This window comes from Dermochelys coriacea, chromosome 25 (genome assembly GCF_009764565.3).
Source record: "Dermochelys coriacea isolate rDerCor1 chromosome 25, rDerCor1.pri.v4, whole genome shotgun sequence".
Classification (NCBI taxonomy): domain Eukaryota; kingdom Metazoa; phylum Chordata; order Testudines; family Dermochelyidae; genus Dermochelys; species Dermochelys coriacea.
The window spans coordinates 10,548,218-10,574,589 of NC_050092.1; the positions used below are offsets into that span (position 1 = coordinate 10,548,218).

The 26,372-nt window shown below is 52.7% G+C and overlaps 1 protein-coding gene across 3 annotated transcripts in view; it reads left to right on the plus strand.

The window, feature by feature from the left end:
* HCN2 (hyperpolarization activated cyclic nucleotide gated potassium and sodium channel 2) overlaps positions 1-26,372 on the plus strand; it is a 57,619-nt gene that overhangs the window by 12,995 nt on the left and 18,252 nt on the right. For all 3 annotated transcript variants that reach the window (XM_038384449.2, XM_038384446.2, XM_043502402.1), the window contains 2 exons: positions 11,114-11,537; positions 24,218-24,379. In XM_038384449.2, coding sequence (XP_038240377.1) covers positions 11,114-11,537; positions 24,218-24,379 — 586 coding nt within the window. The remainder of the gene's footprint in view (positions 1-11,113; positions 11,538-24,217; positions 24,380-26,372) is intronic.

Genomic DNA, 26,372 nt, shown 5'->3' on the forward strand with positions numbered 1-26,372 from the left:
GAGGAATCCAAGCTGGGTGCCTTTGACAAGGGCATCCCTTCGCCCCAGGGCTTCTCCTCCGCCCAGGGAGGCCTCTGACCTTCTTTGCCCTCCTGCCCAGGTGTCTGTAACCAAACAGGTTTCAGAGTAGCAGCCGTGTTAGTTTGTATTCGCAAAAAGAAAAGGAGTACTTGTGGCACCTTAGAGACTAACAAATTTATTAGAGCATAAGCTTTCGTGAGCTACAGCTCACTTCGTCGGATGCAAATGATGCAAAATTTGCATCCAATGAAGTGAGCTGTAGCTCACGAAAGCTTATGCTCTAATAAATTTGTTAGTCTCTAAGGTGCCACAAGTACTCCTTTTCTTTTTGTAACCAAACAGGAAGCCATCACAGTGACCCAGCAGTGTTCAGAGACCCAGCTTTGTCTAGGGTCACTCCCAGAGAGGCAGAAATGGGAAGGCAGCTGCAAGGAGCAGGAATAAAATGTGGCCCAGCCCAGTGGGCGATGGTGCCCACCCTCCCCCTGTCTAACATTCCACAGCTGGTACAGGGGAGCTGCACCTCTTAGGGCAATCTGCTTCTCCCTGCCATCAGCACTGGGCTGGCCATGTAAATGGAGTGGTGGAAGGTAGGGTGGGCATAGTAGCGGCCGAGGATCTGGCCTCTCCCCTTATTTAAACATCAGTGATGCAGCAGCTTTGTGTCTCTCTCTGCCCCTCTCCCCTCCTGCACTACAGGATGTTTTAATGAGGCCAGACTGTGTAACTAGCTTTAATTCTCCAGGGTGGGTGAAGCCAGGTCCTCGGTGTCGAGGGTTTCCAGCAAGATTTTTTTCATCTTTTTCATGGGACTAGAGCCCCTTAGGTGTCACAAAGCAGAACGCAAGCTACTGCAGCAGCATCTGTGTCCTTTCCATCTGGCGTGTCGTACAGTATTCTGTCTCCGTCCCCCCCCCCCCCAGCCTCCTTTGCCAAGCCCTTGGGAGAGCTTTGAATGCTCCCAATGTTTGCAGAGTTAAATTCAAGCTGCTCGGGGGGGAGGGGAGAGGGGAGGGGAGGCGGCGTATGATCTGATCAAATATTGTACAGCTATGTGGGGTTTTTGCAGTTATTATTGGGGGGCTGAAAAATGGCCCACGACCCACACTCTCCAAGGCAAGACTGCACAGAAGATGCAGCTGTCACCAGACATCTGGGTGCTCAAGCCTGCTTAGGTACCATTTTCTTCCTCCTTCCCTTGCTGTTCCTGCTCTTCCTCCATCTCTCTCCGGCAGCGTTTTATAAGTCAGTGGCTGGGGGTCTAACAGCAATGCAGGCTGTCTCCACCTCTGGAGAGGAGGAGAGCCAGAGCACCCATGCGGCGGACAGAAAATCTTGCAGTTAGTTCCAGCCCCTCTGTTGTGGTAGCCACTTAACCTTGTTTTCTGAACCAATGGGCTGTTTTATTTCCTTCATGGTTCTGCGGCTGCTTTCTGTCTGTTTATATGGACATTTCAATAGAGGATTGAACTGAGTTCCACAGCTGGGTGTGGGGATTTTGGAGGATCTTATTTATTATTTATCAGAGGGTGGCCGTGTTAGTCTGGATCTGCAAAAACGGCAGAGTCCTGTGGCACCTTATAGACTAACAGACGTATTGGCGCATAAGCTTTCGTGGGTATTCACAGGACTCTTTGCCGCTTTTACTTATTTATCCTAACAGCACCTACAAGATCAGGGCCTCGTGGTGCTAGGGGCTGTACAAATATGTAGTGAGAGATTGTCCTTGCTGCCAAAGAGACAGGGCAGACAAAGGGTGGGAGGAGAATCCAGGGGAAATGATTTGGCTGAGGTCATAGAGCAGGCCAGTGTCTTAGCAAGGGATGGAACTCGGGTCTCCTGACTCCCAATGGAGAGAGGGCACTGGACTGGATCTGGCTGTGGTTTTTGGAGGAACAGGCTGTCTGGTAGGTGACCTTTGGTTACATGCTTGCCGCAGTGCATGTCAATGTTTCTGTAGTGTTTCCCCAGTTCAGAAGACTGTAGCTCCTGTCCACTGACACTGATTCCTTACAGGAATTCTCCAGCAGGTCCTATCCAGTGGATCCCCTTCCCCCACTCCCCATGGTGTGGGTCCCTCTCAGGGAAGGGGCCATATATGCTGCAGGGCTGAAACATGACTGACATACTCAGAGGAAAGGTTTCAGAGTAGCAGCCGTGTTAGTCTGTATTCGTAAAAAGAAAAGGAGTACTTGTGGCACCTTAGAGACTAACAAATTTATTAGAGCATAAGCTTTCGTGAGCTACAGCTCACTTCATCGGATGCATTTACAAATGCATCCGATGAAGTGAGCTGTAGCTCACAAAAGCTTATGCTCTAATAAATTTGTTAGTCTCTAAGGTGCCACAAGTACTCCTTTTCTTTTTACTCAGAGGAAAGGCTCCCTGATATATAGCCTTCACTAATCCCATGCTAACAACCTGTAGGGTCGTTAATCTTTTTCTATGAGTCTGTTGTCGCGAGCTCTACCTTTCCCCTCCTTGTTAATTACCACCACACACCATTTGTCTTGAGGCATTAATGCAGAATAAGCAGCTAACATAAAAAGCGTGATTCGCACCAGTGTAGAAGGGAAGGATCAACTCCATAGAAATCAATTCAGTCCCAGTGGTTTCAGATCAGAATTTGCCCCTGAATGTCTCTCTCCCCTGTCCCCCCCATCCCCCGCCTTCATTCCATTTATCATAGCTTTGTTCTAACGTTATCTGGGGTGGTGCGTTTAAATGGTATTAGACCACAACTTGCATTGACATCTGTTTCATCTTGACTTTGTAGTCTCATCTCCATTGTCTGTCTTGACCTTGTAATAATGAGATCACTGTGGCAATGCTCGGGCTGTGTTTAAGAGAATTAAGAATTAATAGTGCCATGAAGAACATGCTTGCTCCCCATGGGCTATTTCTCGCAGTCAGACATTGGGACCATTTCTAAGCATTTCTTTTAAATTGTGTTTTAACAAGAGCTGAGGGCAGACAGTGCCTTGCACTTTTTTGGCGCTTTCGTTCAGTGCTCTGCAAACACTATCCATTGTGCGGCTCCGCTCCCCAGTGAAACATCTCCTCCTCCTCTATCCCATTTTACGGCAGACAAGACACTGAAGTCCCTGATTCTGCAATGGGCTCGGTGTCCGCAAATCCAAGTGCTGGTTACAGAAACTCCGGATGCCAGGGAGGTTCTGCCTGGGCACCAGGCTTTGCTCTTGCAGAGCTCCTGGCAGAAATGGGGACTATGAGATTTACCCAAGATTATGCAGTGAGTCAGTGTTAGAATTGGGAATAAAAATCCATGTGTGTCTTGTTGTGATGTGCTTCAATCACAAGGTCATCTGGTAGGCAGCAGCGAGGGCAAAGAACTAGGAGGCAAGAGCCCTAGTTCTGTTCCCAGTTCTGCCACCAATCTGCTGCATGACCATGGGCACATCACTTCCTCTCTGTGTGTTTTGTTCCCCCCCCCCACTCTTTGTCTGTTTTGTTTATTTAGGCTATAAACCCTTTGTGGAAAGGGACTCGTTTGCTAGTATCTAGCGCAATGGCTTCCGCTCTCACCTGGGGCCTTTAGGTGCAGAATAAAAAGAAGATATACACTGATTTGATACATACACAGAGAGAGAAAAATCCATGAAAAATTTATCTCGGAAATCATATCAAGGTGCATACGGATTTGGCTTTATTTGATTTCCACTCTACATGTAAATGCTTTTGCCAAATGCTGTTTCTCGTCCCAAAATCTGATCAGGACAATGGAATATGTTTCCAGCAATGTTTTCCTTGCAAGATCCATTTTCTCATTTTAAGATAAAATCATTCCCATCTGCATATGTGACATCACTTCATAATCGCACCCATTTGCAGAATGTATCTCATCACAGGCAGAGCACTATAATTATTCATGCAAAATGCAAGGGGGAGATATGCTCGAGGAGCTAAAGTTCCTATTTACACAAATATTGAATTACTAGGAGGCAACAGGATGGTTGTTTTGTATCACTAGTTGCAAATCTGATAAAAACCTTGTAAATTACATGCTGAAACATACAATGCAGAATTGACCCACCCAGCGATGAGCTGTCTTGTGTTACCCTCTCCATTTATTTCCTGTTCCTGGTGCCTTTTAAAAAATGTCTAGTTAATGCTTTTCTCCCCAGTTGAAGCTAAATTTTAAAGCTAAGATGGGACAGATAACTAAGAGTCAGGACTCATGGGTTCTATTCCCAGTTCTGCAGTGGCCTAAGGCAAAGTGCTTAATTTCTCTAAGCCTCAGTTTATCCCTCTGTAAAATTGAGACATAGGAGGGTCAGGAGATGTAATACACCAAAACATGTTTGTTAAATGCTTTGAGATCTGTGGATATATAAGACGCTATACTAGCACCAAGTGTTGTTATAAAAGTTTTACATCCAGCTGGTAGGAACAAACACACTGGGCAGACACAAGGTCCATCTAGTATAGTATCCTGTTTCTGACAGGGGCTAGTGCCAGGTGCTACAGAGGAAGATGCAGGAAACCCCACAGTAGACAGATGTGGAATAATCTGTCCCCACGTTAGGGTGCATCCTGATTTCTAGTAGTTAGAGCTTGGTTTATGCCCTGAAGCATGCATACAACCTGGGAACGTTAGAAATGAGAGCGATACACTTCGGATGAGTCAGTTAGTTGCAGTGGCAAGTGTGTGTGTGTGTGTGTGTGTGTGTGTCTTTGTGTATTTGCTTTGGGACTGTCTGGTGTAGATATACTCAGAGTTTACTCTGAGGATCAAAAATTGCCAAAGGAGTGACTGGGAGTCCTGTAATCTGACTCAGACACCATTTCACTGCAACTGCAGATGGGAAATAAACCTGAGCAAGATGCAGGTTTTTCTTTCTGGTGAGCTCCTGCTGGTAAAGCAATAGCTGTGGAACTACCAGGCAGGGATATGTCAAAGTAAGTGTTATGGCAGGTGTGTGTTTTAGATAAACAATTTTGTGCCAATTAGCTGAACCCTTTATACACATGGCAAGTTGCCCATGTGGCTTTTGATGCTGCAAAGCATGCACCTGCTGCTCTAGTAGCCTTTACCAGAATTTGTATTGCTTCCCTGGGAGGACTGGCCTGTTGTTTTTGGTGGTGTTTTTTTTTTTTTTTTTTTTTTAAAGGGACATCTTAGCTGCATATTTATATGATGCCCTCTCTCTGTGAGCTGAGAGACCACTCTGATGAACTGGTTATTACTGATATCCTTGGTGATTCTTCCTTGCTGTGGAATTAATGCAAAGTGGTCATAATTGATAGACGGGAGACAGACTTAGTAGTTTGTTCATCAGGAACATGAGCTAGCAGCTACTGCTTCAGAGACATGTTTTAAGGGTTTGGAAATCTTTTTTTGATGACTGCTAAGAATGCTGCAAAGCAACCCCCAAAGGATCTGTAAAGGAAATTGACAACCAATGAAATGTCACACACAGCTGTGTTGGAAACCTTGTGTACTTGGCTATTTGAGATCAGGTTCAATAATGTAGGACTCACTGTATCTTAAACACCTGGGCCAAACTTTTCAAACCTGGTTCCTACAGTTAGGCTCCTAAACCCACTTAAATAAGTGGCCCGATTCCTTTTTTCAAAAGCGGTGATGGCCCCCTGCTCCCATGAACTTCCATTGGATATGTGGGTGTGCAGCATTTCTGAAAAACAGGCTGTTTATACTTAAGTGCCTCAATATTGATATGGAGCCTAACCTTAGACAACTGGTATGACACTTTTGGCCTTAGGGCCTCATCTAAAAGGAGCTGAGGATGTGGGGGCTCAGCACTCCTAAAAATCAGGACCTTGCTCTTTGTGTCTTTTAAATCTTTTTATCCTGATAGCTATTAATCTTCAAGCAGCATCATGGCTAATTAAACATTGAATTGGTTAATGGTAGGGGGGATGACTCGCATAATAGAAGGGAAAGAACTGGCATGTGTTGCTTGTTTACTCTTTTTGACTCACCCTAAAATTTCTGCTTTCTGCACTCTGGTAATGAAGCATATTCTAGGTTGGGCTGGAAAAATATTTGATGACTGCTTGCACTGTTTCATTTTCTCTGGCATTCTGTTGCTGGGGTTTAGTTTACAAATGTTCCCTGCTCTGAATCTCTGACCACGGTGAGCTGTCCGTGGTGCTGAATGCTAATGAGCTCGAGATTTCTGCCCAGGAGGAATCATAGAAACCATAGAAAGAAAAGGAGGACTTGTGGCACCTTAGAGACTAACAAATTTATTGGAGCATAAGCTTTTGTGAGCTACAGCTCACTTCATAGAATCAGAGAACTGGAAGGGACCTTGAGAGGTGATCTAGTCCAATTCCCTGCACTCATGGTAGGACTAAGTTTTATCCAGACCGTCCCTGACAGGTGTTTGTCCAACCTGCTCTTAAAAATCTCCAATGATGGAGATTCCACAGCCTCCCTAGGCAATTTATTCCAGTGCTTAACTACCCTGACAGTTAGGAAGTTTTTTCTAATGTCCAACCTAAACCTCCCTTGCTCCAATTTAAGCTTCTTGTCCTATCCTCAGAGGTTAAGAAGAACAATTTTTCTCCCTCCTCCTTGTAACAACCTTTTATGTACTTGAAAACTGTTCTCGTGTCCCCTTTGAGTCTTCTCTTTTCCAGACTAAACAAACCCAATTTTTTCAATCTGCCCTCATAGGTCATGTTTTCTAGACCTTTAAGCATTTGTGTTGCTTTTCTCTGGACTTTCTCCAATTTGTCCACATCTTTCCTGAAACATGGCGTCCTGAACTGGACACAATACTCCAGTTGAGGTCCAATCAGCACGGAGTAGAGCGGAAGAATTACTTCTCATGTCTTGCTTACAGCACTCCTGCTAATACATCCTAGAAGTAGTGCTTGTAGGGGGAATGGGGATGATCTGACTGTTTGCCCTGTTGTTGTTGCATCTGCAGTCTTGAAATTACAGTGGCAAAATTAAAAAGGATTAGTGCAAACTTCTGCAGCAGGCTTCTGTGCCGAGGGAGTTGAGAACTCTTAAGCTTCTGGGACAAGTAACTCCCTTACCACTGGCATTGGCAGTGCTGTTGTTATTTACGATTTGTATTGGGGTAGTGCTGCTGTCATGGGCCGGGACCTCATTGTGTTAGGTGTTGTGCAAACACAGCAAAAAAGCACAGGCCCTGTCCCACAGAATTTACAATCCATTCTCTTCATAATCTTGTATTCTCTCCTGAGCGTTGGGTTTCTGTTAGGTCAGGGAGCAGGATGCCTAATGGAAGAGGTGCCCAGAATTTACATGCTCATATCCCATCTTTAATTGCTTTTAAAACTATTTTTTCAGTAGTGTGGAATGGATTCCTCCTTCCACATGCTCACTTTTTCCCTGAGGAATACTTACTAACTTGGCTTTACCCATCTCTGCTATGCAATTACACACGATAGCTCTTCTGAAAACACAGTAAGTGATCAGGGCTGGTTTGTCAGTCTCAGTGGGCCATATTTGGCCCTGATTCCCATGGGGTTGCAATGTGGAGAATTTTTCCCAGTGTGTCTAGATTTATTCTCTCCATTTTTCACAGATCTGCTTGGCTAATGCCCACTGGGACTTGCAGTGTAAACAGGGGTCAGTTTACAATGAGCCCTCAGCTGCGCACCTGGTTCTGCCACTGATTCATTACCTGACCTTGGGTGAGTCCCTGAACCTCTCTGGGCCAAACTTTCCTTCGAAAGAGCTCTACTTCCAGTTAGGCACCTGAATTGGTGGCCAGATTCTCCCAAGAGCCCCATACATTGGGTGCTGGGCAGCTCTGACCAACTCATTAGGTGCCTAAATGGGGGAGAAGCAGTTTTGAAAATCTGCCTCCAGTTGTGGGTGCTGAGCCCTTGGCAATCTGGCCGTGAGCTACGTTGGGGGATCTGCCCCTCTGTTCCCCCCCCCCCCCCATCAAATGGCATTATGTTCCCTTCCTCCCCGGGGTGCTGTTAGACTCAATGAATTCTCTGTAAAGCACTTAAAGACTGGCTCTGAAGTATTACGATGGGAGTTCTGTTCCCGGCCAGTAGCGCAAGATATTGCCCCCTCCATCTCTATCCTCGCAGAGGACTTCTTCCTTCAGTCTATCAGCCGTTTCATTCGCCCCAGACCTTCCACCTCTCAGCTACACCCCCAAGGGCCAGCCTGGTCTGCCAGTGCCACTGCAGCTCTCTAAATACTCGGTTTGCAAGAGATTTTCCATTGCCTCCATCACTCGCCTCGTGTCCAGGCCAGCGAACACTGTGGGGCCTCTTGGTGTTGTGTGAACGGGGCTGGCTGCCGGCGACCCTGAGCGTTGGCGCCAAGTGGCTGAGCACGCCTAGAAAGCAGGCCAGAGGCAGACAGACCCCGTAGCGGAGGCAAGGATAGAAAGTTTTGCTTCGGCTGGTCCCCTGGAATCCTGAGCATTTGCCCCAAACTCGCCAGGCAGAGCTACCCTTGAGAGTCTTCGGGGTGTTTTTGGATCTAGCCTGCAGAATTGGGGGCAAGGGGGCTAGATGGCTTGTGCAGTTGTTAATGGATTTGGGGGGTCTTTCACCTCCATCGGTCTCCCCCTACTCCAGCGTTCCCTGAACTCGAGTCCCCCCTGGGACTTTGAAGAGGGAAGGGGGGTGGTCTTGCGGTTAAGGTGCGACATAGGAATTTGGGAGACCTGGGTTCGCTTCCCTTTTTCTGCCTCAGGTGTCTGTTGGTAGAATGGGGATAATACCCGAGTCGCGGGACTACCTTCACTCATGAGGCACTCGGATACTATGATGTCTGGGTAGCTGGAATCCCAACCACCTACTCGCTCCCTGAGGGGGTCCTGGTGGAGTTCTCTTGCCACCCGTCGCTACCTCTTTGACTGGCCAGAGGGGGACCCTGAGACACGGAGAGATGAGGTGACTTGCTCAAGGTCATACAGGAAGGCTGTGGCAGAGCTGGGAATAGAACCCAGCACAAAGCCACTAGACCGTACTGCCTCTCTCTCCTCTCCGCTGTGTCTGTTCCCTCTGCAGCCTCTGGGGATAATTGAAGGGTACCTTGGACATGCACCCCTCGCTGTGCTCTGAAGTCATAATTGTGCAGCGGTGACATCACTAACTGTTGCCTTGGTAACGGCTCAGGTGCAGGCTGTCACTGGAGAAAGGTCAGGAGGCTGGCTGCAAAAGGAAGGCTGCTTTCCCCTTTGAAAGATGCAGGTTTAACTCTATTCATGTGCCAGCCTTTATGGAGGCGGGGGGGGGGGAAGAGAGCCAGCCCCCCTCCCCCAAATATACACTAGCTCCTCAGCCAGCAGTGACCATGTATCCGTCTGCTCCCCCTCTCTGGGTTTTCAGTGGCTTGCGCCTGCCTTTGCTTCGGTCCTGCGGCTTTGAGACCTTTTGTGCGGCGAGGTGCCCCCAGGAACTGCACGGATAAATTGCCAACTTTAGCTGAAGTGATGACGTCCCTGCCGTCTCCCGTGTAGAAAACGAGGGTTGTCGGAGCCGCAGCACCACCCGCGGCGGCAAAAAACGCATCCCGGCCCCGTGTCGTTATCTTATCGAGCAGGGTATCTGGTGCACGGGGGACCAGAGGCTGGGAATTAGCCAACACAGCCAATTGCTCAGAGACCCCCTGAGGTTAGACAGAGGGCCCACTGGCTGCCTTCCTTGATTTGGAGAGAGAAGGGCGTGCCAGGGTTTTTCTTTAGCATCGGCCTGTTAAACCCGCAGCGTTCTCTCTGTGCGCCCCCCCCCCCGCAGACACATGATTGCTCTGCTGCAAGGGGTTGGCGCGTTCCCTGAGCGGGTGAGCACCATGTTAACGAGGAGGCAGGAGCAGCATGCTGATGTTAGGATGGGGCTGTGGGTCTCTGCTTTGACCTTGCAGGCTCCTGGGAAAGGTCGTTGCTGACCTGAAGGTGCAGGGAAGGGCCAGGGGATTTGGGGATGGGTAGAAAACACACTGGGGAGGCGAGAGTAGACTTTCCCCCCCCCCACCTTAATCTACCTGCCTCCCTCTGTCCAACAGGGATTGCAAGAAGCATTGACTTAAGCTGCAGTTGTACGTGATTCAAACCAGCGTTTGCCCAGCCTCTCTCTGGAGGAAAAACACCTGAATAAATTGCCACGCAACACGCCAGCCCATGCCGCTGTCAGCATTGTGTCCACGAGGGGCCACGCAGTCCCTGAGAGAGCGAGCGAGGCTCACTTTCCCCCCTTCTATGTGGAACTGGGGGGAGGCTGTGGGGAGATGGGGTTTCTGGAGTCAGTTCTGGAGAGTTTCCACCTCTCGGCCCTGAATGGCTCTGGGTCAGAGGGCCCCGATCTGGCAGGAAGCTGTTTGTTCTCGGAAGGAAGCGCTCTCAAGGGGTTAGAGCAGGAGACTGGGAGTCAGGACTCCTGGGTTCTATTCCCAGCTCCAGCTGATCCAGCACCCTGAATGTGCACAGACCTAGCATTAGAAATTCCACGCTCTGAGGGGCAGGGGGGCCCTGCAGACACCCCCACCACCGGTGACCTCATCCAGCCCTTGGACTGCATGTATTTGCATTCAGGCCCTACACCAGACTAGCACAGAGCCACATGAAGAGGAGGGTGGAGGAAGGGAGGAGAAGGGGGGGCAGGTTCCAGAGAGCTGGGTTTGGGGCAGGAGGGACGAGACACATGGGGAAGCTTTTCCCAGCAGCCTGACAGCAACTACAAGGTAGGGAGCGGGGGCAAGGGAGAGCAGAGGGAAGTGGGATGAGGGCTTGTCTGGTGTCAAGGCACCACATGGCATGGTGCCCATTGTGCCTAAATGCTGCCGTCAGACCACCCCTTCGGGGCAGAGCTGGCAAATCAACCCTTTATGTGGTGACTCTCCACCCTGTGCTGCTTGGAGCCCCAACTGGAAGTCTATTTCTGCAGGGCTCAGGAGCTCCCTTCACATGGGAGATGCCTCCTCCCCTGGCAAGGGAGAGCTCCAGCTGCTTCTCCCCCTGCACGGCCTTCCACACCCACTTCCCAGGAAGGTCCTGCCTGCAGGAGGCTGTTGTGGGGATGGGCCGGGGTGGGGGACCACAGTAAACCAAGAGGGAACCCAGAGGGCTTGTTGGTGATGTCTCCTTCTGCTCTGCCTCTCCAGGTTCTACTGGGACTTCACGATGCTTCTCTTCATGGTGGGCAACCTCATAATCATCCCGGTGGGCATCACCTTCTTCAAGGAGGAGACGACGGCCCCCTGGATAGTCTTCAATGTGGTCTCTGACACGTTCTTCCTCATGGACCTGGTGCTGAACTTCCGCACGGGGATAGTCATCGAGGACAACACGGATATCATCCTGGACCCGGAGAGGATTAAGAAGAAGTACCTGAAGACCTGGTTTGTGGTGGATTTTGTCTCCTCCATCCCTGTGGATTATATTTTCCTCATCGTGGAGAAGGGCATTGATTCGGAGGTGTACAAAACGGCCCGGGCCCTCCGCATTGTCCGCTTCACCAAGATCCTCAGTCTTCTGCGTCTGCTGCGCCTCTCCCGGCTCATCCGTTACATCCACCAGTGGGAAGAGGTAAGAGGCATCTCTCGGCCCGGTGGCCTTTGGGCACCTGCCTGCCTCGGAGGCCAGCTAGGCTGCATTCCCTTCCTCCGTCCGAGCACGGGCAGCTTCTTCTGGCGCGCTCGCCCCGAGTCCAAAGGGCTGAGATGAAGGAATTCAGGCCCCTCAGCTCGAGGGGATGGCTAAGTATGGGTGAGTTACGGCTCAGTAGCCAAAGGTGCTGGTTGCTTAGAACGCCAGTCGAAGAGCCCTGTGCCATCAGCCCCTTTGCAAAGCAGGTCCTTGCTGCCAAACGTCCCGTGGGTTTTGTTGTTGTGGGCCCCTGCCTGCTAGGAGTGGACCGAAACTTGGCAAACTCATTTCACACAGGCCACCAAATTGCCGTCAGATGGTGATGACTGGTTGCCACTAGTACAACTGTCCTGGCCTGGATTTTCTTGTCATCATAAGATTCGATTCCCATTATTACTAATTTATTGTCTCGCTGGCTCAAAGTGCTTTACAACCCTAAGCTAAGTCTCCTGGTATCCCTGGCGGTGCCCCCCATAGCTGGGAAAACTGAGGCACGTGCACCGAATGACTTGCTCGAGGTCATCCAGGGAAGACGTTGTCAGAGCTGGGAATAGAACCCAGGAATCCTGACTTCTGGTCTCCTGCTCTAACTCCTAGAGCGCACTCCTGCCTTCATTCAGCTTGTGGCCCGCCTGGATTATTGTTAAGCCCCTACCACCCCGCCCATGTACTACCCCTGCATCTCCTCCTGCTCCCTGCACCCCACCCCCGAGAGATGGCATGGTTGGGGACACCAATCTATTAAGGGTGCCAGCCTGAATAGCCAGCTCCTCCCCAGCTTGAGAGGCTGGTGACAGTGGTGGGGGGGGTGGTTAGGGTGTGTATCATTGCCCCTCCCCCCTTTCCGGCCCCGGGCTGAGCGTCACCCAGCTGACAAACCCTTTGTTGTGCTCGCCAGCTAAGCAGGAAGCTAAGCTTGCAGGCACCTGCCCCTGTGGATCCGTATCTGTGACCGGTGTGGGAGGGAGTTGGGCCGTGGTTAGCTGAGGCGTACATTGCAACTGTGTGTGTGTGTGTGTGTGTGTGTGTGTGTGTGTGTGAGTGGTGTCTTTTGAGGCTCCCTTTGAATTGGGCAGGCCCGTCCTTCCAATGGAGGCCAGCCCTCGATCAGCTCTGGGAGAGGATCGCATCCCGCAGCCCGGGTCATGGTTCAGGACTCCGCTGCGCTAGGCGCTGTACAAACAAAACCAGTTCCTGCCCCAAAGAACTGACAGTCTAATACACAGGTGTCTGCAGCACATGTGTGGATTCAGTGTGCTGTGTGCGCACACACAGGGGGATGCGAGTACCTCCAGGATTGTGTATCTGATAAGTGTGCGCTGTGCATTTGTGTGCCTAGAGATGTGAACGGACATCTGTGTGTGGCTGAGCGTGTGTCTAGGCACAAGGGTTTGTGCGTGCACATTCACACCCTCGTGCACAGAGACAGCGTGGACTAGTGAACTGGAGCACGGAGCACCATTGCAACTGACTCGACTTTGAGCAAATCCCTTCCCGCTCCCTGCCTCAGTTTCCCCTTCTGTAAAACGGGCCTTCTCACAAAGACGGTTGGGAGGATTCGTTGTTGTGTTTTCTTGCCTCCATAGCACTTAAGTGCCTGCAAAGCACTGTGTAAGTGCTAAGGAACATGCTACAGGGCGAGAGACTGTATATGCAGGTGTTGGGGGCAGGTGAGGGTTGGGCGTGTAGCTGTGTGGCTAGGGGTGTAGCGGTAAAAAAAGAAGTGGGTAAACTACACTAAACCCCGTAGTCTCCATTTGAGAAGTAGGAAAACTCCCTTACCCTCATCTATGCTGCCGAGGTGGTGGGCGGTGTGTTATGTACACCTGGGGCTGTGTGGGTGAGCTGGGGTATGCCTCTGCCTGCATGCGCAGTGTGTGTAGCAGTTGCCTCTGTGTGTGGTGTGTGTAGCCAGTTGCCAGTGTGGTATATCTGTTGCCGGTGTGTGTACTTTGTGATTGTGTGTACTGATTGCCTGTGTGTGTACTGTTTTGCTGGTGTGTGTGTGTGTGTGTGTGTGTGTGTGTGTATCAGTTGCCTTTGTGTGGTGTGTGTACTGGTTGCTGGTCTGTGTAGCAGTAGCCTCTCTCTCTGTGTGGTGGGGTGCATATCAGTTGCTTTTGTGTGATGTGTGTACTGTTGCCGGTGTGCGTGGCGGTAGCCTTGGGGTGTGTGTGTGTGTGTGTGTGTGTGTGTGTAGCAGTAGCCTCTCTGTGTGTGGCGGGTTGTGTACCAGTTGCTGGCGTGTGTGGCGTGTACCGTTGCTGGTGTGTGTAGTAATAGCCTCTCTTTGTGTGTGGCAGGGTGAGCATCAGTTGCCGTCTCGTGTCGGTTTGAGTTTCCTGACCGCTCTGCAGCTCGGGTGTTGCAGCACTGGTGGCTGCGGGGGGAGCGCCGTCTGTGCGACGGGGAGCAGGGCCCATCGCCCGCTGCTCCCTGAGCTGGCACAGGACCGAGGTGGGCCGTGAACTGCCTGCAGCTCCTTGGCGTCTCTCGCCCTTTGCTGCTCTCTCTGGGGAGCCAGCGGGTGAGGGAACGCTGGGTGCGAAGGCAGCGCCAGCACCCGTCTCCTCGCGGGGAACGGCTCTGAGCGGCAGCGGGGATGGGATTGACTAATCGCTCTGCCACCCAGGCAGCGCTGAGAGGATCTGCAGTGCGGAGGCTGGGCACGGTGACCTCAGCTCGGGAGAGAGGAGCCCGACCCCCCTGGGCTCTCCCCGGCCACTCCTCTCCACTGCAGTCCAGCCTGGCGAGGTCGGGGCCTCTGGGCTGGAGTTTTGCAGCTGGCAGCTCCAGGGCCCGAGGCCGCGTCTAGCACAGAGAAGCTGACCGACCGGAAGGTCACGGCCATCCAGGGCTGCAAACCACCAGCCTCGGCCTATCTAAACAGGAGCCAAGTGCTGGGGTAGCACCACCCGGCGGGTGGCCTTCTCTCTGCCCCTGCTGGGTGGTGATTTTGGCAGGGGGCGGGGGATGCTAATAAACGGTTAGGACTTGGGAGTTCCTGGCTCCTGGGGCTGCCTTCTGGAAGTCGGGCCCTGGCCCTCCCCCTGACGGGACTGATTGAAATGCCTAGCTCTGTGCTGGCTGAGCCCAGCCCCCTTGCTTCACCCCAAAAATCTCCATGCACAGGGGGCTGCTTTGTCCCTAAATTCCCTCATCTCTTCCCATCCGAAGATGGCCTCTCAAAACCATCCCCATCTGCCTCGCTGCTAGCAGGAAGGGGAGTGAGCGCCCCAGACTCCTTGGCAGGGGCCTGCCTCAGTCGCCCTGGACTCTCCTTTCTCTTCCGGGCTCCCTGCCTGGCTCCTGATCGCCTTGTGGAGAGACAGGTTTGCTGGGCCTCATCCCAGACTTTAGGAGGAGTTTTCCCATGACCCAGAGCCAGCCACCCGCTCTCAGCTCTGCTCCACGGACGCCCGACACTTGGCTCTGGGAAGGGAGCCTTGTCAAAGTCCTACAAGGATGGTGCCACCTACACTATGCCTGGCTGTCTTCTGCCTAGGTGACCCCAAATGCTCCCCCCACACACATACCTGTGACACCCCACCCCCACACACAGCCTCACTGAGACTGGCTGTCAGTGGCTGATTAGCATGGCCCAGGCATTTAAACTCCATCAGAGTAGCGGATGTGTCTGTGCAAGTCTGTGCACATCCAGCCGTGTTTTCACGCACGTCTGTCTGCCTCCCATCAGGGTTGGTGCTTATGCTCCATGTTCACAGTGGCATCTGAATTGGGGATTTCCTGGCAATGGGATCTGGGTCTAAAGGGAGTTGGAACAGGGGGCCAGTGGGGGCCCCAATGGTCAGAGCCCAGAGCGAGGAGCTGCCAGGTTCTAAACCTGACTCTGGCCCAACTCTTGGGCCAAACTGCATCAGTTGTGCCGCTTTTCTGTGCCTCAGTTTCCCCACCTGTAATATAGGGATGGCATTTACCTAATCCTTAAACCCTCTCTGGGTGGCAATGGGGACAAGGGATCGGACACTTAGAATCCTTCCCCGGCACACTGCAGAGCAGAGACTGAGACACATCACAGTGATGGGGTCTTTGAATCCGAGGGAACTTTGGAATGATTGGGGCCAGCAGAAACCATCCTGCAGTTTGCTGGCTGTGATGTCGCATCTGATGTCATAAGCATGATGTCACAGGCTGTGGGTGTGACAAGGCCAGGAGCAGGGATGGTCTCACCTGACCCTTGCCCAGAGGGAGCTCACCAATTCCTTGCTGGGGTTGGGCAGGGATTGGGATCCAAGTGGCATCCCCTGCCCTAAAGGGAGATTGGGATTTGGGGGTCGCACCCAGCTCTGAGGGCAGCATGGGCTTCTGGGTTTGCTTTCTGCTAAACCTGGCCCACACAAGGGGCCCTGGGTTGGGTTGCTGCTGGAACGCTCGGCAGGGGACCCAAAAAGCCCGTGCTGCCCCGATAAGAAGCTGTCCCATGCTGCCTGCTGCAGGTTTCTGTGCTGCAAGGAATCCCGCCAGGGAAGCGCCGCTCACACTGGATCAGAGCTGGCAGCCCGCTCACTGCCGTCGAGTCCTGTCAGCGAGGAGAGTGGCCCTGCACCGTTACCCAACTCAATAGGGGGAGAGCACAGTGCTGTCATTCCCTTGTCTCTGTTAGATGCGCGAAACTCCTTCTGCGTAAGCACAGGGTCTGTGGGACCCCCTGGTGCCCATAGCTCCGGGGAGCTGCTTCCCTACACCTGATGGGCAGGGGAGCTGATGCTGACACATGCAGGGCTACAGAGCGGATTCAGCTTCTTGCTTTGGGCCTCACTTTTGTGCCGTCATCCACCGTCTCTCCCATCCTGCCCCTCCCCCTGAGTCCCTGCACGGGGGCTCAGGGGGGTGTAGTACAGGGGCTCTCACCCTTTCCACACTCCTGTCCCCCTTTCAGGAGTCTGATTCATTTTGCGTAGCCCAAGTTTCACCTCACTTAAAAACAACTTGCTGACAAAATCAGCCATAAAAATATGAAAGTGTCACAGCACATTGTGATTGAAAAATGGCTGGGTTTCTTACTTCTACCATATAATTATAAAATCAATCGATTGGAATATAAATACTGTACTTACATTTCAGTGTACAGTACACAGAGCCGTGTATACAAGTCAATGGTTGAAATTTTAATTTGTGCTGACTGGGCTAGTGCTTTTTATTTAGTCTGTTGTAAGACTAGACAAATCTCTAGCTAAGTGGATGTACTACTCCTTGGAAGATCTCTGCGCATCCCCAGGGCTATGAGTACCCCTGGTTGAGAACCACTGGGTAGTACATAAGAATTGGGTAATATCCCTTTCAATAGTTTGGGAGCCTTCAAGGGGGGCTTTCCTCTACTTCAAGCCCCCAGCTAACGAGCTGAAACCGGGGAGAAAGGAAGATTCCTTATCTCTGCTTACAGCTGAGGAGCTGAGGCCCAGAGAGAGAAGGGGACTGGCCCAAGGGAGTTGGTGTCCGAGCTGGGAACTGAACCCCCATCTCCTGGATCCCCTGTTCCTTAACCTGGCAGGAGCATGACAGCAGGACCCAGCCTCGGCCGGCAGCACTAGCTGCTCTGTTAGCTCTTTCCCATCTCTTCCGTCTGTAATTCCTTCCCCTCCTGTCAGTGTCATGCATGGATGCAGCAGCCCTGCCTGTGGCCAGCTCCCTCCCCGTCAAATAGCTCCTATTAATAACCATGGCGGGCGGCCCTTTGCAATAAATGGTTTAATTTCGTGCCACCTGCTTCCTTCCTTCTGAGCGGGGACGTCTAAACTGCTGTTTTTAGCCCGGTAGTGTGAGCCCCGCAAGTCCGAGTCAGTTGACCCAGGCTGTGAGACATGCTGCCATGTTTTGTGGGGGGGGAGTGGGAGGCTTGGTTACCTGCAGTGTACCCATGTCCTTCAGCAGGGAAGTCAATCCCCTGCGTGCTGTGTGAGCATGGTCCGCCCACGTGCCATTCTGAAAGCTGAGCCCTGACAACCAGAGACTGCCCCTGCCCCGTGCTATGTTAAAGGCCTTCATTCGTCCCTCTCCCCTCCTGTGTCTCTCCCCGCCCAGACTCATCCTTCCTCTCCTTGGATGACCCAGTGTCATACTTTAAACGTCAACACGTCATTATCGTCGTCACCCTTGGAAACAAAGGACCATTCCCACCTCAGAGCAGTTGTTTCAGGCTCTCTGCAAACTCATGCAGATGCTGCTGCAGTGCTCCCATGTGGGGCGTGTTTACAAGGTTTACTGTAACAGGTAGTGACTTGGGGGTTTTTACTGAAAGCTTGGATAATGGCCAACAATTGAGAGGTTTGTCCTTGCCCCCCGCCCTCCGTTTAAACACACGCCCACTGGGACATGCTGGCCTACCCCAGGCCCTGCTGTGGACACTCAGCGGTATCTCTGTTGTCAGAGACTCCCTGGATTGTCTCCTCTCGCAGTGCAGAGTAGCGTTCCCTCTGCTCCCCCAGTCCTGCCAGCAGGTGTGTGGGCTCAGATTCCACAGGGCTGGGCTGTGGTGTAAGAACCTAGATAGAAAATGTGCCTCCCCTGGCTTCTCCCGGAGGTGCCCTTGTGGGGGTATGGCCGGCATCGGTTTCAGAGTGGTCTGTGTACCATAGTCCCCAGCTGTGCCCAGGCCCACCAGGTGCCTGATGCCCCGGAGGTGGGCATCTCCCGCTGTTAATATTTCATATGTGGCTGTTAAAAGCCTGTATCAAGCCGCTGATGAGAGATCGCAGAGCCAGTTGAGGAGGGATGGCTCCAGGGACCAGCCCTGCAGCGGTGGGATGGGGGTGCCAGGCTCACTCACTAGTGATATCGGGGGGGGGGGAAGGAGGGGAGGGCTGCCTTGGTCTGGGCATTAAACTAGGTAGAGGCGAGTGAGAGGATTTGAAGCACATTTAATATCTCCCTTCTGGCGTCTTTGAAACTGTGCAAGATGCTGGGTGCAGGGCAGATGTGGGTTGGGAAATAATGGAAAAATCCCCTCATCTGGGTGTGCTATGGAGAAGCGTTAGCTGAGATCTGAGCCGCAGGATCCTCCTTAAAGAAAAGGAGTACTTGTGGCACCTTAGAGACTAACAAATTTATTAGAGCATAAGCTTTTGTGAGCTACAGCTCACTTCATGCGGTTCCTGGAGATGGGGGAGTTTTACCCTCGAGCTGCGGGGAGACCATGCTATGAAATACCCATAACAACCCCCCCCACACACACACGTGTTCCTTCCTGTTTGTTGCCTCCTGGCTCCTATCTTCCGAGTTTATTGACATGCATGTTTCACACTGTCAAGGCCCCTGCAGAAGTAAGCCTGGACTGTCTCCTCTCCCACCCCGACCTCCCCCTGGTTCTAACCACCGGATCACGTCACTGGTGATAAAGGGGCGGTAAACTCATGATGCTTTCAAGCTGGGGACTTTGTCGTGACACAGTGTAAGCTAATAAGAGTCGCTCTGAGCTAAGGAACAAGTGTTTAAATTCCTGTGCCCCACGCCATGAGTCATTGGCACGGGTGAGTTCCCCATGTACTGTCACGTGGCTATGGACAGTCCTGGGTAAAATGGTCAGTCCTGTCCCATATCCTGATTCAGGCAGGGGCAATGCTGGATCCAACAGGGGAAGCATGTAGGAATTGCTAGGATGCACCCAATGCTGGGGAGGAACAGGGGTAAGCGTTCACAGCACCAGCCCAAGTGTTCTGGCTTGTATTCTCAGCTCAGCCCCTGATGTGCTGTGTGACCTTGGATGTGTTGCATCCCCTGCTCTGCACCCCCTCTGTAGTACGAGAAGGAGGAAGAGGATGGTCTGGTGACTACAGCACAAGGCTGGTAGGCAGGACTCCCGGGGTCCAGTCCCAGCTGACTTTCTGCCAGTTGCTACTGACTTGCTATGTGACAGTGGGCACGTCCTTGCTCTGTGCCTCAGTTTCCCAATCTGTGGAACAGGGCTAAAATTGGGGGAGGGGTATTGGGAAGCTTAATTGCTCCCTGTTTGTCAATTGCTTTGAGAGCCTCAGCCAGGTGGTGCCTTACAAAGTGTCACGTATTATAAAAGCCCCAGGCAGGAGAGGAACCTGTCTCATTGGCCTTGGAAACAGAAGCCCAGTGGGATTCAGCAGCCAGGCAGCTGCACTGAGTTTCCACTTTGCCAGGGTGCTCTGAGCAAGGGGTGGGCTGGTGCCCCTAGGAGTGGCATCCCCAATGCGGCCCTGTCCCATCTGCTCCACTCGGGAGGAGGGAGTTTGACCACCAGTGGGAAAGGGCTGCTGCCGGAGAGGGCCAAGGCTGGATCTGCTGTGCCCTGCCCAGCCCCCGGTGTTTGAGGAGGAGGGAAGCTGAGCTGAGCTGCTCCTTCAGTGAGAGTGAAACGCAAAGCAGCTTTGCTGAGAGAACCCCAGATCTGTCCGCTCGAGAGGCTAAAACCCTCTGTGATGCCTCCCATCTTAACCGTAGGCATGGGCCCGAGAGAGGACGGGTGGCTCTGTGTCTAGCCCCTGGGAGACCCGGGTCCAATTCTCTGCTCTGCCCCGGGCTTCTTTGGGCAAGTCACCGAAGGCCCAGTGCTCCAAAATTGCTACATCCCTTTGCAGGTCTGAGCCATCTGTGAAATGGGGTTAACAGCCGTTCCCTACTCCCAGAGCTGCTGTGACGATCAGTGCGTTAACAACTGTGAGATGCATCCTAGGTACACTCTTGGGTGTGAAACCCAAGTCAGTCTTAGGTCCTGATCCATGTGGGCAGGCCCCTGTGTGGAGCCGGCTGGGGGCCTCAGTCATACCCAGTGATCCCCCAGTCAGCCTGGCCCAGGTTTTATCCTCTGAGCTTGGCAGGATGCAGGCTCTTTGAAACCCCGTGCCTGCACTGTGCGAAAGGTTGGTCCACCCCTTTCCTCTTCTAGCCTGCTCAGGTCTCCTCCCAAAGTGACTCACTCACTGCTCACAATCGCTCTTTAGCAAACGCAGATTTAGGCACCCGGCCTGCATCTTCCCAGCAAGCCGAAGGATGCCCATTCACGTGGGCGTGGGTCCATTTCTAGCTCTCATTGATAAAATTGTGCTAATTATCTTTCCCCGTGCTTGGCAAATGCAACCTCATTCTCGCAGAGCCCTGGCAAGGCAGGAGATGCTGTTATCCCTGTGGGAAAGGGGGGGAAACTGAGGCAGGCTAGTGGCCACACTCCGAAAGTGGTATATGTTTTTAGCGTCCAACTGGAGAGGGTTGGGGGCTGATTTTCAGAGCGCCCACAACTCCTGGCAACTTCCACTGCAGCAGGGACAGCTCAGCGTGATGTGTTAAAGTCAGGCCCTAGCATGAGCTGGATTCCCAAATGAAAGGTGGTGCTGGAAAGTGGTGGCTGAAATGATGTGCCCCAGGTCTTCAAAGTGGGGGGCGCTGTTGCGTTACAACGGAGGATCCCAGCACCCCGGGGTCTGCTCACACCGCTGGCCCCTGCCTCGCGCTCAGGTTAAAACTTGTGTGCAGCCTGCCTCCCAGAGGGTGGCCGGTGATGCTGCAGGCTCTGCATTTCTAGGTACTGAGCTCTTAACTATCCCTAACGGGACAGTAACATAAGGTCTGTCTATGCAAGGTGCAGATTTCAGCTGGTCTAAGCTTACAGCGCTCGGGGTAAGAAAAATCCATCGCTCGGGGAGTTTGTGTGGTTATAGCACAACCCCTTTTATAGGTTTTTATAGCTTTTTGTAGGTTGCGTCTACACTACAGGGTTATGCCAGCATAGCAAAGAGCTGCTTCTTTTTCTCCTGAGACCTGCTACCATGAGCCCCCCCCGACCCTCCGGCTCACCTGGTGTGAGAGGGGAAATTCAATCCCCTGGCTTTTTCCACCCCGTTCCAATGATCTGGGGGTAGGGGGGCGGGGAGCGAGCTTTGCTGTGGGATTAACTTGCTGGGACTTGGGCCCACAGCAGCTGGCTAACCACAGCCCGTGGGGGCTGCTAGCAGAGTCCCCTGGTGGTGCGACTCTCGCATATTCTCATCACCAGCCCTGTTATCCCCCAGCACCGAAATTAACCAGTGAATTTCCACGCCAGAGGTCTGATTCCTTCCTGGTACTCAGTCACACCTGGTTATGTTCCGGGAGTTACACCACAAATGATTCTAGCTCAGCGCTGAGCATCCGCCTCCATATCAGTGTCCCCTGCTGGCCTGTTCTGTTAGAGACTCCCCAACCGCCACCCTCCAAAGCAAACTTCCCTATGCTTTGGGCCTTTCAGGATTCGAACCTGGAGCCAGACAGGCCGCTCGAATTTCAGCCCCGTGTGTCTAACAGGCCGAATAGGATCCTAACAGCCCTGAGGGTGGAAATCTGGCTCTGATTTTGCACCATCTCTGTTGTCAATGAGGCTGGTACTCGGATGGCATCATTTCCTTCCCTCCCCGCCCCCCCTGCACATGCCCTGATTTCAGGGTGGCCTTGGCCAGGCCACGGGGGTGGGGGAAGGAGAGGAAAGGGTCAGTCTGGTGTTTTGGTGGATGGGCTCCTCTGTTTGATTTGCCAGGCCTATGGGGTGAAAAGCATGTTGAAATGGGGTTGGGAATGGGGGGAGATCCAAGTGCTTTGTGTCCTGTTCAGTTTGGGGGAGCTCTGGGTGTGCCCCTGAGGGGTCATGGGGGTGGGGTAAATCCATCCATAACATAACTCAAATGGAGTCATTGGAGTAGTTGTTAGTAGTAGAGAGGCGATGTGACTCCCTAGGTTAGGGCCCCTGGATTCTATTCCTCTCACCAGCTAGGACACCTAGGTACTACTCCTGCTGGCTGAGCTTTGGCAAGTGACCTCTCCCCGTGCCTCAGTTTCTCCATCCATACAATGGGGTAATGACCCTCCTTTGGAAAGTGTTGTGAGATCTATGGGTGGAAAGTGCGAAGTGGTATCATTATTGAGGGCCCGGTACAAACATACAGGGAGATACGATGCTTGCAGTCTAGTGTTACCCCAGAGACCGATGTATTTAATCCTGTGCTGTCCGCACACCTTTAATCCATCAAGAGCCCATGGTACTGGAAGGGGAAGTGGCTGCAAGAGAGCACATCTTCCATAAACTCCGTGATTCATCCCTTCTAGACAGCAGAGTTTACAGGCTGGAGAAAGAGGCAGGGTGGCCTAGTGGCTGAGACTCGGGACACCCGGGCTCTGTTTCAAGCTCTGCCACTGGGCAGCTGGGTGGCCTTGGGCAAGTCCCGTCCTGCTCCGTGCCTCGGTTTCCCCATCTGTAAAATGGAGATAATGATACCGCCCGCACTTTGAGATCTGCTAAGGAGCGCTAGGGATCGTTGTTGTTAAAGCTTTGCTGGATCGGGGCCCAAGAGCAGGAAGACTAAATGCAAAGAACATGTAGTGAGACTGTGGCAGTGGAGAAGGAGGCAGGGGAAGCCCAGGTGCCTAAAATAACGGCAGGCTCCTGCCGGGAATAGAGACCGTTTTCAAACGAACAGATGTCAGTGAAAAGCTGGGCCCACAACGGCTGATGGCTGGAGAGTTACTGCTCTTATTCATGAAAAGAAGAAGAATGCAGCATCTGCCAGCATCGTACAGCGATGTGCCCATCCTGTATATAAACAGTGCCACTCATGCCAAAGGAGTCTGTTGCCCTATTGGCCCAAGCGGGTTGCCAATATTCCCATAAAGAAAGAGCTCTGGTGTCTTTATGTCAGTGCAGAAACTCGCGCTTAAAGTCTCCTCCTCAAGATCCACTCACGGCGCACTGCATGGAAGTCAATTTATTCCCCTTCAAAATGTGTCCGGCTCGGTTAACCCAGCTGGGATTTGAACCCATGGTTCCTGAGCATCTGGGAATTTCAAAGCGGATGCTTCTTGTGCTAAGCAGCCCTGTCTTGGCTCGTTAGCATCATGAGCAGCTGTGAATCAGAACCCATGTGAAATGGCTTTCTTTGTACTGTGGATATAACAAGCAAGAGGCAAGAGGGAGGGGTGTGTGTGTGTATGCGCGCGCGAGTGTGTGTGTGTGTGTGTGTGAGAGAGAGAGAGACACGCCCAGCATTGCTATCGGGCATATTGAGACAGTACAGATCGTCAATGAGGGCAGCTAAATAGTCCCCAGCTCTTTGGCCAGGTGGCTGCAGGCTAACAAGACACCAGTTTGCCCATGTTGTGTGACCCCCTGATTCTGGTCCTGCATGTAAGAGGACGTGAGGGGCAGAAGGAAAGCAGTCCTCTCTCTTAACGTACAGCAGGTGATTCCTGAGCCCCAGCTCCCTAATGCCAGACAGCTGGGCCTGGAGCCGTGCAGAGCGTTGCTGCCGGTGCCCTGCGGAGCTTGCCCGGTTTCGGTTGCAAACTCCTAGCTCAGCCCAGGTTTGGGAACCTTTGGAGAACACAAGATTTGGCTTGGAATCGGGTGCCACATGAGTGTGATGAGCCTGACGCTCAGGGGAGGGGGTTGCAAATCTCCCAGGTCAGAGTGGAGTGAAAGGCCCCAATGAACCCTGCAACTCGCCTCCGCTAGGGAAGCTGCTGCTGTGTGCCTGATACAGGGCATTGCTTTGCAGCACCCCCGACGAGGGCTGCTCCCCCTGGAGGAGGGCCGGTGCAGGCTGGGACAGCAGGGGGAGGACGGGCTGGTCCTGGGCATGGTGGTCTCATGCTGTTTGTTTCCCCCCTGGCAGATCTTCCATATGACCTACGACCTGGCCAGCGCGGTGATGAGGATCATTAACCTCATCGGCATGATGCTGCTGCTGTGTCACTGGGATGGCTGCCTCCAGTTCCTCGTGCCCATGCTCCAGGACTTCCCCAGCAACTGCTGGGTCTCCATCAACGGCATGGTGGTGAGTGCCAGGGGAGAGCCACCTCCTGCTCAGCAAATAGAGCTAGAACACGGTGCTAAGCAGGGCCGGCTCTAAGGTCCCTTCCCCGGCCAGGGCCGGCTGGTTCCCGCTTCTGCTTGGGCTGGGCTGCTCTAGTTTCAAGTATCCCGAGCGAACGGGGCTCCCACCACATCCCGTAGGAGACGATTCCTCCAGCCTATGCCGTCAGCCTAAAATTGCCTTTGGTCGGTTTCATCCCGGGGACCTCTGGCCAGTGCCCCCCAGTGGCTCCTCTCCCTGCCTGGGGTTGAACCCTGCCCATGTGTGTAGATGGGTATGTCCTGTCCCCCGCGCTTAGCCTGCCTAGGTCTGTCCAGTCCTGCAGCCCCTGCAAACCTCTTCATTGTTTCCGATGCTTTTTTATCCTGAGCTCCCTCCGGTTTCGTCCCCTGTGTTCTGGCGCCAAGGGGCGCTGCACACTGGCATCTGAGTGCTCTCGGGCTGGAGTCGCATCGGCTCCAAAGGGTGCTGAGAGCTGGATCTCCGAAAGCCAAGACCCATTCAGAACCCCTCTCCTCCTGCTAAGGCGATGGGCAGAGACTCGCCTTCTGCCATCCCTGCCCCCTTCTGGCAACTCCACATGGCAGAGTCTCAAACCTCCCTTAGGATGCTCCCACCCCACTGCTGTGGGGGCAGCTTCTGGGATCCTGACTGTGCTCTGTGGGGCAGGTGATGGTTAGCCGGAACCCACCCCCAGCCAGCTGGTGCAGCGGGGAGCGGAGCCAGTCTCCCGTCTGAGCTGTCCTGGGGGAAGCAGGAGGATATGTCTCGCTGTGGTGTCATGGACGCAGGAGCAGGGCTTGTTCCTCTCCCGCTCTGGTGCGTCATTAGCCAAAGGGGCTGGAAGCCAAATCAATGCCATGAGGCCGGCACTGTGTCGCTGGCAGAGAGCTATGGCTTGGAAGTACACAGCCCCCTCCCTCCTTCAGGAGAGCTAAGCAATAGCAGACAGAGCAGAGATGTTGTGGCTTCTCTCTACTTCCCCTCCCCTCCCCCCCTTCTCCAGCAATAAAACTGCTATTAATAAATAATGGGACGTGCTTTTAATTGCATTATCACAGCCTTGCAGCAACGTCATTAACAGATCTCCCCCTCCCTACGCACAATTCCCTTCCTCTCTTTCCATCTATCCCCTGTAACCAGTCTGCATCTCCTCCGCTCCCTCTCCTTGTGTTTTCCTCCCTCCATCTGGGTCTTTCTCCCCTTTCCTCCCTTGCCTTCCTCTCTTTCTGACTGTTTCAATCCCTTTCTTCCTCCCCTCTCTGTTTACCTCATCCTCTTTCATTCCTCCGTGTCTTACGGTTTCCGTCTCTCTCTCCCCTCCACCCCCACTTTCCTTGCAATGACTGAGACATAAGAAAAGCTTTTTCCAACCCAAGCAGGAGTTCTAGGAAGGGGAAGGTATTTCCTCAGCAGGATCCATGACCTTGAGGATCGACCTGAAACCAAAACTCAAGCCCCTAGCACAACAAGCCCAATGTGTGTCTTGGGGCACATCACGTATGTGAGTGTTGGGCCCTGTCAGTGTTATTGATGGGGCGGGTACATGCCTTTATGTGTGTGTGTGTGTGTGTGTGTGTGTGTGTGATGCAGTGGGATTGTGATGCACATAACTTCCTGCACATGAATGTGGATGCTTATAGGATTCCACCCCACTGCCTGGAGACAAACTTTGGGGCATGTACAGAGATGCTGGCTGGCCAGTGGCAGTAGTGGTTGTTAGATGTATTACGGTAGCACCTAGATTGGAAAGAAGTTGAACACCGTCCAAGGGAAGCATCGCCGAATGATCAAAAACGTCTAATGGTTCGAATTCAAGTCAAATGAAGAGATCCATCTTCTAACTAAACAGGTCTTGCTCTCTCCGTGGTTGCCCAGTGTTCTCAGGTGGTACGGCCTTTTGCTCGAATGCCTATCAACTTCCCGGCAAGAACCACCTTGGACTTGTACCTAA